Genomic DNA, 17914 nt, shown 5'->3' with positions numbered 1-17914 from the left:
GAGAACAAATATCTGTGTTTTAAACAAATATCTGCCTCAGCCGGGAATCGAACCCGGGACCATCGGCTCAGTAGTCAGGTCACTAACCACTACGCCATTCGGTCGTCCATTTTAAACATTTCATATTATTGAGGGAGTAGGTATTATTTTAGTAAAATTGTATTCAAATACTATGCTAAGCCTCTGTTTCTCAATGTTTGATAAAGGTTATGTGTGGGATGAAAGCCATACTGTCACCAACATGATTTTTATTACACAGATAAATTTTATCTAGACATAGTGAAACAGGCACTATAGGTATGCATGCTGCACTCCACTGTTACTCAAAAGTAAACATTTACAAATTAAGTGAAGTACAATATGCTAGTAGATATATTTATCTTACGCTTTCAACTGATGCATTGCATTTCATGTTTAGATACAGTTCAATTTAATTAAAATCAAACATAACAATTTGTATTCAATCTTATAACGATAATGACTCTTAGTCCATAATATATCTGGCCGGCTCACATCTTATGGTGGAGATATCCTCTAACATAACATGTTATCATTTACCTCTCCAACTTTAAGATTAACATCAAACCTTCATACAAGAAATTAGTAAAAATATAACAAGTATTCGTATGAATATTCTAAAAGAAAATATATTTCGCTACAAAAAACAGCTATGTTAATATTTCCTAAATTCGGCCTAATTTTGTAGGTACATGGTACCAATCATAAGACCACAAATCACAAGTATTAAGCCTAAATACTATGTATAATGATAACCAATGTTAAAAGTTATTTTTGTGTCTAAATTATGGTCAAAACTAATAAGTTAGTTCTTTTGATATACTTAAATAAAAATTTATATGTTTAGAAGTGTCCATACAATGTCACTGGTTTCTTATAAAAATGTAAATAAAAAATAAGTTAAGGAATCAGATTCCATTCTATTACCAATGATTTGGTAACAGTATTTGTGTATTGTATATTTTAGGATACATCCTTATCTAAATACGTGATTAGTTGTTTAGGGTGTTAGATATTTTTAGTATTTATAAAGATAAATGTTTTGTACATGTCTAAGAATCATTTTACGGGCTAAAATATTTAATACAGTACGCTTCTCAGAAGCATACACCGTACATAAATTGAGAATGTACAACATATAAATGCCTGCCCAAACAATTTCCTTGAAAAAAACATTCGATTCTCACGTTTGGCACCTCCGATTCCTCTCCTGTACAATGAACACTGACCGACTGAATGTATGAACATGATTTCACTTGCAAAACCAAGCACAACCCAGCGGTCATAACTTGCAACACGATCCGTGGCAGCAGTCGCGGGTGTCGGAGGGGGGGCATCAGTGCGGGGCGCGGGGGGGGCCCTCGTGCGGGCGCGAGCGGTGCAGGATGATGGCGCACATCTTCTGCGCGTCCGTCTCGTCCGGGTACGTGGCCATCGCCTCCGCCACGTGCGCCTTGGGGAAGATGCCGGCCAGGTGGTACTGCATGCGCTGCCTCGCCTCCCAGTGGTGCAGCGCGCCCTCGGAGGCGCAGGGCGGGAGGGCGGCGGGCGCGGGGGCGGGCGGGCCGGCGGGCGCGGAGGGCACGCGCGCCGCCGCCGCGTGGCCCAGGCGCGGGTCGCTCGCCGGGTTGAGCGTGAGCTGCCGCGCCAGCTTGCGGTGCGGGTTGTCGGGCTGCGAGGGCCCGGGCTGCGCCTGCGCGCGGTCGAAGTGCGAGGCGAGCGCGGCGTCGGCGAGGCGCGGCGCAGCGGAGTGCGCTCGAGCCAGCGGCCGCTTGGGCTCGGGCGCGCGGCCGCCGGGCGGGAGGGACAGCGTGTGCAGGTCGCGCGGCCGCAGCGCCCGCGCCGCGCGCTCCGACAGCTTCTCGGCCACGGACTTGTGCGGGCGGCCGGCGCGCTCCGGGTGGTGGAACTTGCACTTGTTGCCGTACGTGCACTTGCGGCCGTAGGGGCAGGCGGGCGGCGGGTCGGCGCGGGAGGGGGGCGCGCGCAGGAAGGCGTCGAGCGTGGGCCCGGCGCGGCCGAGCGGGTCGTCGGGCGGCATGAAGCGGTCGTTGACGAAGGAGTACATGAGGAGGCGCTCCTCGACCACCTTGCGGAAGTCGGGGCTCTCGGCGGCCAGGTCGCGGTAGTTGTCGTTGGAGACGACGATGCCGTCGGTCTCGGCGGCGAGGCGCAGCACGTAGCGGTCGTCGTAGCACACGAGCCGCTTGCCGCCGAGCAGCCGGCTGGGCGTGTACACCAGCACGCGGTCCCGCTCGAGCCGCTCCAGCGCGTCGCGGTCCGCCACGGGGTTGTCGGGCCGGGACGCCTCCTTGCGCCATTTGGGCACGAACACGGTGATCTCCTTGTGCCCTCTCGCTCGGAACCAGTCGACGCAGATCTCGATGCCCCGACACGAGAATACTTCCTTGTTTCCATGGCTGCAAAAGAAGAACATGTTATAGCTTCCAATGTCTATCGTTGATTAACAATTATGACAAGTAGTCTGTACGTATAAATAGAAATCGTGGGTTTAGTGCCTATTCTATTCTCTGCGGTAGTTTTAGTCCCTGCACCTGTATGTCTAAACTGTCTTCCTAAGCTTGTACCATTTCCCGCCACGTTGGTCCAATGCGGGTTGGTGGGTTCACACATCTGGATGTGCTATAAATTTAGGGACTATACCTAACTACTTCAATTTTTTTACCTGCCATTACCTACCTACTGATTTTATAGGTATCTTATAAACCTGCGTCTAATGGTGTCAATAAATATGATTTGATTTATTTGATTTGATATCCATATACACACCTCATAGCAACATTGCTCCCATCAATCACAATATGCCTCAGAGCCGGTCGCTCGGGCTCGGGCTCGGGCTGCGCGGGCGGCGGCGGCGACGGCGCGCGTGGCGGCTGCTTGGCCGCCAGTTTGATCAGCTCCGCCAGAAGCTCATTCCGTGGAGGATCTGGCCCCAGCCGCTGTAAGGCGGTTCTGGCGAGACGTTCGGAGTATCCGAGCTTCACGGCGAACTCTATCTTTGCCTGGAAATTTAAGGGTGGCGTTAGGCTTTGTTGGGTAAGACTTAAGTGGTATTCTAGAGGTGGAGAGTTGGATTTGGAATTTTAATTCAAGGGAGTTCAGAACAATAATACCACGAGCTCTTACAAGTAGGTAAAGGAAGTTTTCGTTACGAATCCTGCACATCTAAATCTCTTCGTGTATTTTACTTATTCCAATATGCAACCTATCACGTGAGAACAACTTGCAATCACAGCTCTCCTCTTCACCAATCCAATTAGAAAACAAATGAACACGAAGAAATCCCCATATTTAAACCTAGAATGTCACCTGATTGGGCAGCGGCTGCGGCGCCAGGGTCACGTACTCAGCAAACTCGGCAGCGAGGGTGTCCGAGGGGGTGCGGGAGGCGGCGCGGTGCCCCCCCTCGTCGTCGCACTCCGAGTCGTAGCTCGAGTCCTCCCCCCGCTCCCCGGCCCAGCCCAGCGATGACTCCACATATTTCTGCAACAATGAAGTTATTGGTCAAGTTTTGATAAAAAGAGATCTTACGATAAGGTACCTAAGTAAATAAATAAAATTGTTTTCGGCGAATTGTATTGTTTCTACAGACAGACCAACTATAAAGTCCTGAAAACGGAAGTGGATGGTTTGGACCAACAAGAGATCATACGATTAGGTAAATAAATAAAATAATTAGTTGCTATTGTTTTCGGTACTTGAGCTATTGTACAGTCCGACTATAGAGTCATGAAAATAAAGAGTACGATACTGACAAGACCTTTTTAACCGACTTCAAAAAAAGGAGGAGGTTCTCAATTCGTCGGGATCTTTTTTTATGTATGTTCACCGATTACTCCGCCGTTTATGGACCGATTTTGAAAATTCCTTTTTTGATGTATTGGGTTGAGCTCCCAGGTGGTCCCATTTTTTATGATGGTGACCTTGAACTGATCTGATGATGGAAACGGAAGGCAGTCAAGGGAACTCCTCAACGGTATATAGCAACTACCTCGTGCTTAGGCTTGAATGATTCGTATTGACTAGTAGGACGTAATGGTATCATTAGCATCTTACTTTTGAGTGACAATTTATAATTACAAATAAACTAAAAACAATGAAATAAAATAATAATTTATCATTGTCAGTTATTGTATTCATACCCCCTAATTCATAGAAAATTTACAGAACGTTTTAGCTATTAGACTGTTTTGTCCCTATCTTTCAAAGAACAAATTGTTCTTTCACATATATACGGGACAAAACAGCTAAAAAGCTCCGTAACTTTTCTATGAATAAGGGGGTAGAATTAAAAAAACCTATTGATAATGGCTTTTTAAGGGATTTGTAGGTAAATTTGGTCTATAACAATTAGTTAAGATCCACTTCCGTTTTCAGGACCTTATAGTTGGACTGTAATAGGTATACGTTATATGCTTTCTATTATTTAAAATTGGAAATTCCCTAATCTTTCTACCCTATTTGTTTTATTTCACATAAGACTGCCAGTTTGGTACAAATTGGTAGATCGAAAGCAGTAGCTTTTGTATCAAATGTTCTTTTATAAAGGTCTGACGATGTCATGTAGTTAAAATGACGTTACAGCTGCTGTGAAAACTCCCAAACTAGCTATAAAGGATATGATATAATTTAACCTATTTTTATAGAATGGAGGTCAGACTGCAATCACTCCACTGTAGCAACAAGACATGACAAACACATTAGCTACAAAAACTTGCGTCTGGCCATGACCGAGATTGGCACTCCAAAACAAAACCCAAAATTTGATATTAAAAAAAACTTTCGGTAAGACTTATTATTTACAAAGATTAGCTAAATAGTTTTAAGAATTAAAATATGGTAGTTATCTGAATAGTCTGTCTAGTTTTGATACGGAAATCTAATAAGAAATATTGTGTTTATGTGAGTAGAAATATAGCCTTTGTACGCTAGTGGGACATAAGTGGGCTATTTTAACGTGTTTATAAATAGACAAATCGAAGATGCGGAAAAAAACACAGGTAATCATATCGGAGATCTACCGATAAAATGTTTATTGGCCACACCTATCTTTCATGGAAAAGAAACCTAAGAAATAATAACTTTGCAGATTTAATTAAACAAACGTGGACCTACATCGATGTTGATATTAAATGCTTTTGTTTCGGGATAAAAACTTCAAACCGCTTGAGATCATGGCAATAACCATCCAGTCTTGAGGCCCATGCTGTAGGTACACACACCCAAACTATAGAACAACTTAAATATATTCAAGTCATTGTTCCCCCTGACACGGATCAAGCCGGTGAGATATGTTTGATCAATACCTGAGCAAATTGATGCGAGAACCGGCGCGCGCGCAGGCGCGAGGCGGATCTACACATGATCATTGACCTTTACGTGTGCTCAACCGACGAGCGCGTCCGTTGCCATTCATTTATTAAACCGAATTTACAAAATTAATCTATTTTCAATAATAATAATTCGAAATCCGGCTGCTTAGCCTTCAAAACCGCAATGACGCGGTCTCCACTCGCGGAAAACAAACTGTTCACCTTATCGGATCGTTAACACTTTGACAACTCTAATAATGAACTGCAAACGGCTAATAGCTTACGGCCAGATTGCGATCTGTTCGGTCCATTACCCGCTCCTATCCGGCTGAGATCCTGTTTGCAAAATTTCTCTCGAAACGGATCTGCTAATCGTATTAACCCAGCTTCAATATTTACAATTACACTAGAAATACATTTCAATGCGATATCCAATGGGGTCATCAAAACATTGCTGACTGGCAGAAGTGTGTTGGGTCTTAACAGTCTTAACGCTCGGTGCGAGGGTTTACATTTGATTGGCGATGGCGAGATAAGGTCCGCGGCGGCGCCTACATCCGCCGCGGAAGCCCCCGCCCCAGGCAACTCCTAGCCGGATGCAACTTTCTAAAAAAATGTGGACTGCGCTCGCGCCGGCCAGCGATACTAGCACGCTCTGCTCGCTGCCGAGACTCATATTTTTTACACTAAAGTGCACAGTAGTGTATGTGTGGATAGCTAGTTCTGTCCATGTACACATAGGTAATATGAATCGAATTCGAACGCGATATGTATAAATGCGTTGTAAAATACTCTTGGATCCAAAGATCGTCTGGATAAGAAAAAAATACAAGCAAGGCGCAGGTTTTCAGTATACCATGCATAGTGTACGGTAAACTTCTCTACTGCAGAGTGTAATACTGTGACGCCGTCGAGACCACTAGACCGATAGTAAACAAACACGTTACGAAGCTTAATCATTTCTAAAATTGCAGCCAACCAGGATGTAGCGTAGATGCCTCGATGGCACGAGAAATAATGTCACTGAATTGTTGAAATATTCTTCGATATTGATACCCATCATTATTATTACTTTTCAAGGGTAAAGATGAAGAAGATCGAGAATCTTAATTTTCAATAATCATTAAAATTATTCAGTTGCGATGGATAATGAATATCGATTACTAACATCGATCCATTATAAACAATGGTGATTCATCTAATAATGGAAGGTCCAATAGACTAAAATGATTTTGTAAATTATATAACAAAATCAACTCTATCAAACAAAAATGTACACGATAAGTACTATAAATTTGGATGGTTTGTCAAGACACTATTAGAATAATACAAAAAACCCACGGGGTTCCCCGGACCACTTTGTGTGTTATTTATTTACGTTTTTTTTCGTATGCAATTACGCTGAGTAGGTACATATTACTCATTTAAATAATTAAAAATATACACTATGAAATCAATCATATAAAAACTATGTAGTCCTAGGCTAGAGTTAAAAACCAAAAAAAAGAAATAAATTTATACAAGGAGGCGTACCAATTTGGTACTCCCAACTCTCAAGCAAACGAGTATTGGATAATTGACGTCACGTCTTGACAAAGTTTTTTTTTAGAAACAAGGCGATAACAAAGCGGTTTATAGTCATGGTGGCAAGTTTTGCTTTGGAGGTCGTGCGAATCATTCAGATCATTAATACGTACAGTCGATGCTATGATGCTATTTTAGTCACACTCATTCCGAAGGCCTTATTGCATCAACTGTCGACAGGACGTAGGACGGAGTACCAAGTTTCACTTTCACTCGTGTTAGATGCTAGTTTTTCGATAACCGCGTTTCGATAATGCGTAATAAAACTAATAAAGTAAAGTTAAGTGATTATGATCAGACATCGTCATAAAGCATTTATCGAGCATATTGTGCCAAATGTCATGTCGTCACACCACAAGGCGGCCATGTATCGTGAATCGTGACTCTAGATGAGAATCATCAATTGATCATACTAATAGGTGTTATATTAGCACAATTGATTGCCCAAGAATTCATATCATACTTTTGCGCTGAGCAGTCAAAGCCCACAAACATTTTTTGTAACCCGTTTGTAGTTTTTTAAACACAATTGTAATAACACCAAATTAATGTATCCATAATTATGCAATAAAGACTCTTGTTATAGCACGTTATGTTCATTATATTACAACTTTACTGAAGGTTGTTCCGGGTAGCGGGTGAAAACATTCTCAGGCGAAAGTGTTTTGATCAACGAAACAATGAACAATGTCTTTTGGAAAATAGTAAGAGCTTCGGTGTGAAACTCTGCATTAATCCAATCTATCATTATATGAAGCGAGTGAAAACTCAGCTGTTGTCAGACTCTGTGTATCAAAGTTAGACTCCATCACGATTGTGTTGTTGTTTAGTATATTAGACCCAATTATTAAAGTTTGACGTCAATAAATAATAGATACAAAATATTCTCATACTGCGGAGACGTCATAGCAAGACTAGGTGTTCTGATATCAACAAGGGTTATCAACATCATGGCAGTTTGCATCCGACAGATCAAATGCGCACGGAGGTTGTTTACACGATGAAAGCGATCTATTGTTTTGGGCAAAGTCTCATATTGAAACAAAAAGTTTTGGACTTTGGATAGAGAAGACCTAACTATTGATAACATAATTATCGGAAATTCTGGACTAATCTATGCTAATCGATTTCCCAGACTAGCAGTAAGTTCGCCCACAGACGCACATACCTCGCCCCCAGGCCAACTATCTCTTAACTCTAGGCCATCTAGTTTCAAAATAGTCCTGTAAACAAGTCAGTAACATAAATCAGTAAGTAAGTCATTTACCTATCTCAGTTACTGTAGAATCAGTTCCGTTTGCAAAGGAGAAATTGTATCGTATAGCCGGCGGTCGCGATAAGACGGACCAATCACGTCTCGGTATTGCGACGACGTATACCTCACGCCATGTGGCTGCCGTCACCAACAGGATGCGGGCACGCGACCGACACAATCACACACTTGTAAATAAGTATATGGATGTACATAAGCAGGGTTGGCTTATCTACTTAGTACATGTACAGTACATGCTTACGTATCGCGGCGGCGGCGCTAATTTAATATTACTCGTATAATCGCATATTTGCTTTTGTTTCATTTTACTTTAAGATGCGCCTGCTGTAAGTGATACTTACATAGTTTACTATCTATCCTTGTCAAGGATACTCCGTACAATCACCTTGCGACAAAGTGGGTCTTTCAGCAGGAGTGACAAACATAAATTTCAAGTAACATTGGGTACATCACCAATGTGATGGCAGTGTGAAACTATACTAATAGGTACTGCATCTTTAGATATGTATGGTCTTGACTGAACACATACATACATATACCTACCTATGGCAATGTATATCAAATGGGTCAATACAAAGGAGAAGCCGATTGGAATCGTGTTTCAGCCAATCCAGACCTTATCCTATCTAGTAATTTCTGTGAACTTGTTTAGTTTTAAAGATTCTAAGAAACAGCATTTTCGTTTCGTTTTCATTCTGATATTTAGTCACGATAACCGTAATTCTTTTCTTGGTATTCTTATCTAATTGTAGTTTTATGTATTGTTGATTCCAGCTGCAATTAAGAGCATCGATCATATCATTCGCTGAATTGATTTTCAAAGCCCTTATTTGGGAAATTCCGTCATTATAGTGTTATTTAGCCGTTATAGAACATCTTGTATTTTCTTTGAGATTTTATGTGAAACATAATAAATATTACCTCGATGCTGATATTACAATCACGCATAATTCACGCACAAATTTAATGTATAAATACGTTCATTTAATCTTTTTCAGGCCGTATCACATAACTAATGAAAGAAATTGATATTAAATATTGCAGTAGCGAGTAGCGCTTCATAATGTATTTTTACTTTGCTTATGATTTAATTAATAACGACACAATAATCGTGATTCGTGACATCTCAGGTCAGCTTGATCCTCTGACCGGTGCAGAGTGGTGTCATAAGTTTGCTTTGTGTCTAATTTTCAGAAAGTTTTAATTACATCCTTAATACATAATGTATAGTAATATTCTTCAAATAAGTGATAAAAACTCATAAATTATACATATAAGTACATACGTTAAATTTGTTAGATCGATCGGTAGGTTTAAGGTAAGTTTAGGTACCATACATAATTGCATAGTATGGCAAATACAAATACACCCAACCAAATATAAGCCTAATTGATTAATTTTATCTGCCTCATAAATTATAAGACCAATCAAAGATGAAAAGGTTTAAAGGTTTATTTATAGCTTAGTTCTTAGTATATAAAACACGTGAGATATCTTTTTCGAATTAGATTACAACCGGATATGGATGAGATTAGGCTGGCTGCTGTTTTTGTTACAGATGCTTGTCTATACTACTGAAGAACAATGTGAATTATAACTCCGTGACGCCATCGAAGTAGACCCATGGCCTAGTTGACATCTACAGGAAAACATAAAGGCAAATGCAATGTCGGGTAAACCTACTATCTACTGGTTGAGTAACTCAATACAACTCTACTACACTACAAATGATTCTAAACTACGACAAAATTATGTAATTTTATTGTAGTGAAGAGAAATTCAAACAGTTAGTTTACTCAAATTGAAACATGGTTATTGGATCGAAATGAGTTATGTCTACGAGATCTTTACATTAGATATCGATCGCTGATAAAAAAGGGATAAATCACTACAAGTCACGGTAACGATAGCGAGGAGAAAGTCAGTAATAACGATATCTCAGTCGTGAGCGACACGACTATCACAACCGCCAACAGACGAAGACATATCTACACATCAGCAATGCAACTGCAAAGCTGCAGCACTTTCACAAAAAAAACATCACTCGAATAACAAAACACGATGAATAATGAATACTCCAACCACTTGCAGATGAGATGCAACACGTGCATCGATCGTTGTTTGTTTTCGATCTAATCAGGCTCGTCACAAGGCAAGCAATCAGGTTTTCTATTGTCATTATGCTCGAACAGCAATTGTGCGAAGCGATTAACGCAATCGATCACACCACTCGATCGATATCACCGTGACGGTCGGCAGCATCAACAAACCACAATGCGAATTGGCATACGCGACGCAAACAGTTTTCACAAGCTTTACTTCCGGGTCGCTCCGAGACGAGGCAACAGACTCCGCGAGTGTCTGACATCCTGGTAGATGTGGTAAGCGCTCACCTGCGTCTCAGTGGCGTACATAGTAAATGCGTGTAGGTGTGGGTGCGCGAGGCATGGCGCGTGCGAGTGGCGGCGCGGTCGGCGGCGAGACTGCGCGGAGTGAAGGGGCGCGGAGATCCGGGTGCGCCCACTGCAGGCGGCCCCCAAACCGCTGACCTCTCCGCCGCATCTCCGCCGGGCACCCGGAAGTGCGCCCGCCGATCAGTCTCAGCACGCACCGGCTCGGTGAAACTTAGCGGTGAACCGAATGTGCGACGCGTTATCGAAGACGTTTAAAGAATTACCACTAGAATTTCGTGTTGGTAGGTTAGCCCCTTTCCGTGACATGGCACTTGTTGATTTTTTATTTAGAGAATTGTTATTTTTATAGTATATCATGGTTTATAGAAAATTACGTATAACTTAGTAATGTATGTAATAATGATATTATCTGAGATAATAATAACCAGATAGGTACTTAAATTTTTTAAATCCCTCAAATTTATCCAGTATGCATATTATGCATGCATATTTGGGTAATACAACACATCATTCCGAACATGACCTGGTAAATTATGAGAACAAAAGAATTAAGGATCAATCATAACTATTCATAAACATAATTTTGTATCAAGTTATTTTTTTTCATATGTACACAAAAATAATCTTAACACTTTTTTACAAAATTAATCATGCCAAGTATGATTTGTATTCTGTCTCATCCATATTAATTATAAAGTGATTGTTTGATTGTCTCAAGAATGTAATTTTCATAGCCAGTTGCTTCCTTATTGATTTTAATAAATTACAACAGACTGTTAGCTCATAAGAAACTTGATTATTTGTCATGTACATTTTATTAAAAAAAAATATATATATATTAAATGTGTATTATTTTAAGATACATAAATTGGTTATAAAATTGTTATTATAAAAAGTTAGATATGCCATAAAACAATTTCATGAATCCTTACTGAGACAACAATTATGTTTTTCTTACTTGCCATGAATAAGGTTATATCAGTGTTGAAATTTGTCGATTACAATTGATATTGATTAATCAATAGCGAAAAGGGATGGTTTGTCACTGCCACTGTTGCACTCAACTTGGCAGGGGCAAGGCTCAGATATGCTCATAAAATTCAATTTTCTAACTGAAATCATGAATAATTGTTTTTTATCTTATGATTTACTTGAAAAAAAGACACATACTTCAGATGATAAATGATTTTACACAACTAATATGTGTATATTGAATAGGTATCCTTCCAATAAAGGAAGGATTTAGGCCTAGTCCACCATGCGGGTCCAGTTTCTTTAAAGTCAGTTTCTTACTCTTCTGGTGGGTATGTTCTCCCACAGAATAGTAGTCATTAAGACCAAAAGAAATAAGTGCAATACTATTAAGAAATGGTGCTATGGAAGTATAGCATTTCATGTCATAAATAAGATTATTATAATTTTACACATTTTCCTGCTTTCGCAACAAGAAAATTGTCAAACAAATACTTATTGTATTTTGGTATAATAACTTATCTAATTTTAATACATCAGAAATAATCTTACCTGTATTCGACCAACAATTTCTTGAGGATTAAAGTTTCCATCAGCTGGACTCAAATTAAAAGTAACATGGAAGTATACAAAATCTGGTTTTTCCTTTGATTGAGTAGAACTGTTCTGAGACAAAGTTACACAGTAAAATGTTTCAACAAGATTTAGATATTTGTTGTAGAATTCATTAATACACGAACGGGGCACAGTTATGAGGAGGTCTGTATCGTGAGACATTGTCGGGATTGAGTAATAACACCAATTATGACGGCACAATCACATAATTCACATCAAAACACTGTTAAATCGTCATTTCGCCAAGAGAAGCGAATTTTTTTGACGAGCGAGAAGCAAGTCGTCTAAAATTATTGACATTGACAAATAAAATAAAGTTGCGAATGACAGGTACTCTGACAGAACAGAGGATGTCATTTGAAATAATGTTGCAATACTAAAAAACCGAACTTTATCGATACATATTTTTTATATTTGTTTTTTTTTGTAAGTACATTTTTTTGTAGCGATATTATTTTCGAATCAGATATTTTTACTCGGAGCTTTGGTGTTATTATGTATCTGTGCGCTGTGTAATATACAGGATTATTTGCATATTTCAGTATTATTTTCTTTTAAATATGGCTAGGTACATTTTTTTATTTTCGGTTTTAAACATAAAATATTGGCATTTAAAAAAAAACTTTAGGGTAAATCGTGGTATAACTGGCATGTGTCAGTAACTGGCACTTTGACTATAAAACTAAATATATTAAGCTTTTGGATATAGTAAGAGCATCTTTGATGTGTTTACAGCAATCTCCAATTATTCATTGATATTATAGTTTAATTTTACGGCGCTAGGTGGGTATTTTCCGGCGCTGGAAATTATCTCAGTCAAAGCGGCGAAGATCGCCAAAAAAATGCACGTGCGTTAAGTTTTTCTTAAGGAGACACCAAAATTTGTATGGCCTGTTTTCGCGAAAATAAATAAGTTTTTGATAGTGTGACAATACCAAGGAAGTAGGGGAAGGTCTAAACAATATCATAATAGCCCGATTCACTGTGATTTTAGTTGCTTTTGAGTTATATTTGAGGGTGCTAGTTACTGAAATGTAATTTATATCTTCACTTAGTAACTGGCACCCCCCTGCCAGTTACTAATATTTTGGGTTTTGTGATTTTAAGCTATTTTATACCTTCTATCGACAGAAAATACGATTTAAAGTGCACTGTTAAAACCCCCAGTGTCTAGGCAGCTTTGTTTCAATAACTGGCACGGGGCTGCCAGTTACTAATCTGCATACATTTTTTTACGCACCAATAACTGGCACTTACTGGTGCGGTAAACATTTCTTTCATGTTTCTTTTCAGAAAAATGACTAAAATCAAGGCAATCTACAGTAGTCTGTAATTGTCCACTGCTGGACCTCTCACCAGCAGTGACACTGCACTCTGTTCTCGACCTTCCTCATCCAGCCACTACCGGTCAGCTTTATAAGGTCGTTGGTCCAGCTGGCCCGAAGGTATCCGCCGCTACCCTTGCCTGTTCGTGGTCTCCACTCTAGAGCGCGTTGGCCCCACTGGTCATCGGTTCTTCGGCAGCTATGGCCTGCTTAATGCCACTTGAGCTATATCGGTTACTCAAGTTCTCTTACGGATTACCTTATTTCTGATATGGTCCTTCAAAGAACCACCAATCCTTCCAATGCCCGCTGATCGATTTTGAATCGGTGGACCAGTCCAACCGTCAGTGTCCACGTCTATGATCCATACGTCATCACCAGTAAGACGCATTGACTGAAGACCTTTGCCTTCAGGTATTTATGTGCAAATTTGTCAAATATTCCCTTATGCAGTCCAATCCAATAATACATATTTTGTTTTATGCACCTTACAGCTTCGTTTTCGAAGTTCCTTCTGCCTAGTCGAATAGACTGTCCAAGGTAGACATAATATACTGTTGCTGCATTAAGGCCGCTATGCATGTTACAACGAGGGAATTCCAGAACTGCCCAGGTCTAAATGGAATCAAAGGCTTTCTTATAGTCCTTGAAAAACTTGATAGAAAAATGGTTCGTGATGACCTTATAAAACAGCTTGAAAACGTGACTTATAAACAAAATTGGTTGAAGAGCTTCTGAAGCTGTTCGAAGATAGTAATAGCTTTCAGAAGAGCTGTACTAATTCTGTCTTTACCCAGAGCATGTGAAGCTGAAAGCCGTAAAAACCTTCAATTTCCGCAAGAAATTTCAGCTCAGAGGCAACTATACTACCGTCAGCAGTGTTCAACTTAGCCAGGTCACTTATCCCAAGCTGCTGAATGAATACATCAAGGTCCACAAGCATTTGCTTTCTCCATTTCCGTTTCCAAATCCAAGGGTTTCTCGATTTGTTGCATTCATATGGACCCACGATTCGTCGCATACTTGTACTGTCATTTTGTCGTAGAAGTCGACCATTACAACGGTGATTTTGAGTCTTACCGGTACATAACCTAGACAGGTAATTGTACATTACCTAATATCAAATATATTATTGATTTTAGAGTACTTATTGACCTAATTGCATGATTTTTTAAAAGGTGCCAGTTACTGAAACATCATGTGTCAGTTACTAATTTTTACTGCCAGTTACTAGGTTTTTTGGGGGTAGTGGATATAAACTTCATTAAAATCGAATATTAATCCCATATCTTTACCATTTATGCCTATAATTGTGTTCGCGACAATCGATAAATAGCGTAGATCACTCGCGAAGGTTCTGGAACATTCCATCACGTTCCAGTAGTTTCGATAATGTTCTAGAAAGATTAGTATGGATGCAATAGTCTACAAGAGTCTGGAAGCTTCTAGAACAATAGTTAGGGAATGTTCCACAACGTCCGCGAACTTTCTAGATGCTAAGTTAGGTACTTATAGTTATTAGATAAGAATGGAATGTTTATACCTACTTAGTAATAATAATAATAAATAGTGTGACCTCGGGTATCTCTGGAACTTTCGGGAAGATCGCTCGCCGGCCTATATAAAGCGAGGTGTCCGGCGCATATTAAGTTCAGTTTAATAGTAGGACTCAAACAGTAAACATCAAGCTCGAATAGTGAACTTCTCCAGAGACACTCGAAGTGAATAGTGATAGTAATACTGGTGTTTTCTTTTAAGATAGTACCATCCGGCATTCGTAATAGTTGTGAGTCGTGTCGAAGGGGCTCACATTTATGGTCCTTCTGAGCCGGATAGTTATAGTTGAGCCGGCATTCGTATTAGTTCGTGAAATGACCTTACATGTATGGTCCTTTGTGCATCCGGATTGGAAGAAAAGAAGATGCCTGTAACGAGGTCTCAGAAGTCGTACGCAGTGAAGAGGACTACGGACGAGAAATCTGCCGTCTCCACGACGAGGTCTGCAGATGTAACGGAGTACGCATCGGCATCGGGTGCAACCACAGGAGGTACACCAGGTCCACAACCGCCGTCAGAGCCGACGACGGAGACGCTGCACCCTCCATTGTTGCCACTCTGCCCTATAGTCGTTGCCGGTGTCACAACTGCCGTTACCCCCACCGCCGCAGTCAGCGCTGCAATAGATAGTGTCGAGTCAACATCGACAAATCAGGGAAGATCACGTCTTCCATGTTCATCGCACTCCACTGCTTCTCGTGCACGGCGAAGAGAATTGGCCCAGGCTCGATTGGAACTTCTCGAGCGACGAAAAGTGGCGGCCATTGCTAAAGCTGAGGCAGCTATGTTTGATGTCGAATTGGCTGCAGCCAAGGTTGCCGTGCTAGAAGAGGAATCGGAAGAGGAGCAGATAGAAGAAGAGGATGAAACCATCAAAGTGGCGCGCACATCCGAGTGGGTGCGGAGAAGTACACCCGCACTCTCACCGCAAGACGTCGTCGCGTGCCAAGTCCTGCCTGAACCTGCGGGACCAGGATGCTATGCTGCACGAGCAGCCATGATGGAAGAACGAAGAAGCGCATGTCATACGCCAGAGATGCCCACTAGCGTGAAGGCTAATGAACCTGTTGTGATGAAGCACGACTATGAGGAGCTCGCTGCTGCCATAGGCTCTGCTGTTGCACGTTGCATGCAGCCTGCCAGTTCGAGAATAGTGGAACTGCCATACTTTAATGGTGCATCGACAGATTGGTTGCCATTTAAAAGAGCCTTTGAGGAATCTGAACATCAACTCAGTGAACAGGAGAACCTGGCAAGATTGCGAAGGAGTTTGCGAGGCCTTGCTAAAGAGGCAGTGCATTGTCTCTTTGTTGGAGCAACAACAGCGCGTGAAGTCATGGAGCTTTTAGAACTTAGATTCGGTCGTCCAGAAGCAATCGCCATGGCTGAATTGAATAAGTTGCGTAGCTTACCGAAGTTATCCGCAAACCCAAGTGATATCTGCGTGTTCGCCTCGAAAATTATAAATGTGACGGCAACTATACGAGCACTTGAGAATCCCCATCATTTGTATAACGCGGAAGTCGTGCGGGCAGTCGTCGAAAAGATGCCATCTGCCTTACAGTTTCAATACTACAGGTTCAACAAAGAACAACCGAAAGACCAGCCGAACCTCATCACGTTAACCAACTTCTTCAAAGTTGTATCCAGTGAAGTTGGTGAATTTGCTTCAGCTGAAATTGTTACTGCTGAAGACCGGCGGGAGTTAAATTCAAGAAAAACACAGAGAATGTATCATGTCACAGACACATCGACGGCGTCTAACGCGCTTACTTCGTGTCCTGTCTGCAAACGTGACCACAGTATAACTGATTGCCTCAAGATGAAAAAAGCCAGCGTACAGGAAAGATGGGAGCTGGCCAAAGCACATAAGCTTTGCTTCCGTTGTCTAAAACTTCGACGGTTCGGCCACGTATGCAAGTTTAAGCCATGTGATAAAAATGAGTGCCAATCATCACATCACCCAATGTTGCACGCGGACACAGTGAAGACTACAAACAGTGTAACATCGCAAGTTAACACAGTGCGAGTAAAGGCGACGAGAGAAAAGGTGAACTATGTGTCAGGAGACTTATCATTTGACCCTGAATCGAAAGAAGTCGCCGTCAGCCAACCTGTGGTGGATATCTTGCCCTGCCTTCTCCCGCCTGAACCTGTGGAAGTAGTCGTCGCCGGTGAAAACCGGCGGGAGCCACAGCGGATCCAACCGCTGCAGGGATATAGAGTGGCTCCTGTAAATAGTGTGACATCGACAAGTGAGCCAGTCAGTGCTGAAAGTGAGGGGCCTACACTGCCACCCCCAGCTGAAGTTGTCGGAGCACTCACACCATCCATAGACACGATCAAAGATTGTAGTCTAGAGAATCGTAGGATGAGTGTGAGTGCCATAAAAACGGTTCATTTCCCTACAGAATTCGATAGTCCGACAGATAGTGAGATAGATCGGCATGCGCTACCGTTTCTGGCGGACAAACTCAAGGGTATACCGGCGGGAGAGACCGAACTGCTGCGGAAAGTAGTGTCCAACAGCAAGTGTGACTTGGCAGTTAGAAGACTGGATCTCATAGACAAGAGATTAACGGACAAGTATTGGGCACGATGGATGGAGAAGTATGTGCGAGATTCTCAGCAGCAACGAGATATAATGAATCCTGCGGGCGCCTACCATGGAGATGACCGAGGAGCTGCCCATCGACGAAGATGTCGCGACCGCGGATAGTTCAGCTACAAGAGCTGCGGCGGGAGTAATGTTCGCGACAATCGATAAATAGCGTAGATCACTCGCGAAGGTTCTGGAACATTCCATCACGTTCCAGTAGTTTC

General features: G+C 41.5%; 1 protein-coding gene across 2 annotated transcripts; it reads right to left on the bottom strand.

The window, feature by feature from the left end:
- Positions 1 to 110: 110 nt before the first annotated feature.
- Positions 111 to 12522, bottom strand: LOC119693459 (probable ribonuclease ZC3H12B). 2 transcript variants are annotated; one of them, XM_038116998.2, is made up of 4 exons: positions 12147 to 12522; positions 3349 to 3522; positions 2809 to 3041; positions 111 to 2438 (listed from the first exon to the last, which is right to left on the bottom strand). In XM_038116998.2, exons 1-4 carry the CDS (start codon positions 12369 to 12371, stop codon positions 1355 to 1357), a joined length of 1716 nt encoding a protein of 571 aa, XP_037972926.1. In that variant the 5' UTR covers positions 12372 to 12522; the 3' UTR covers positions 111 to 1354. The 2 variants fall into 2 exon arrangements, with proteins under 2 accessions (XP_037972926.1, XP_037972927.2); XM_038116999.2 differs by lacking the exon at positions 12147 to 12522 and adding an exon at positions 10602 to 10937.
- Positions 12523 to 17914: the final 5392 nt, after the last annotated feature.

Source organism: Plutella xylostella, chromosome 3 (genome assembly GCF_932276165.1).
Source record: "Plutella xylostella chromosome 3, ilPluXylo3.1, whole genome shotgun sequence".
NCBI classification, from domain to species: Eukaryota; Metazoa; Arthropoda; class Insecta; order Lepidoptera; family Plutellidae; genus Plutella; species Plutella xylostella.
This window is presented reverse-complemented; position numbering and strand designations above follow the sequence as displayed.

Coding starts and splice junctions, on each gene's coding strand:
- LOC119693459 (XM_038116998.2), bottom strand. CDS start 12,371: ATGTCTCACGATACAGACCTCCTCATAACTGTGCCCCGTTCGTGTATT. Junction 3,042..3,348: donor CGCAGCCGCTGCCCAATCAG/GTGACATTCTAG, acceptor TTAAATTTCCAG/GCAAAGATAGAGTTCGCCGT. Junction 2,439..2,808: donor GGGAGCAATGTTGCTATGAG/GTGTGTATATGG, acceptor CTTCTTTTGCAG/CCATGGAAACAAGGAAGTAT.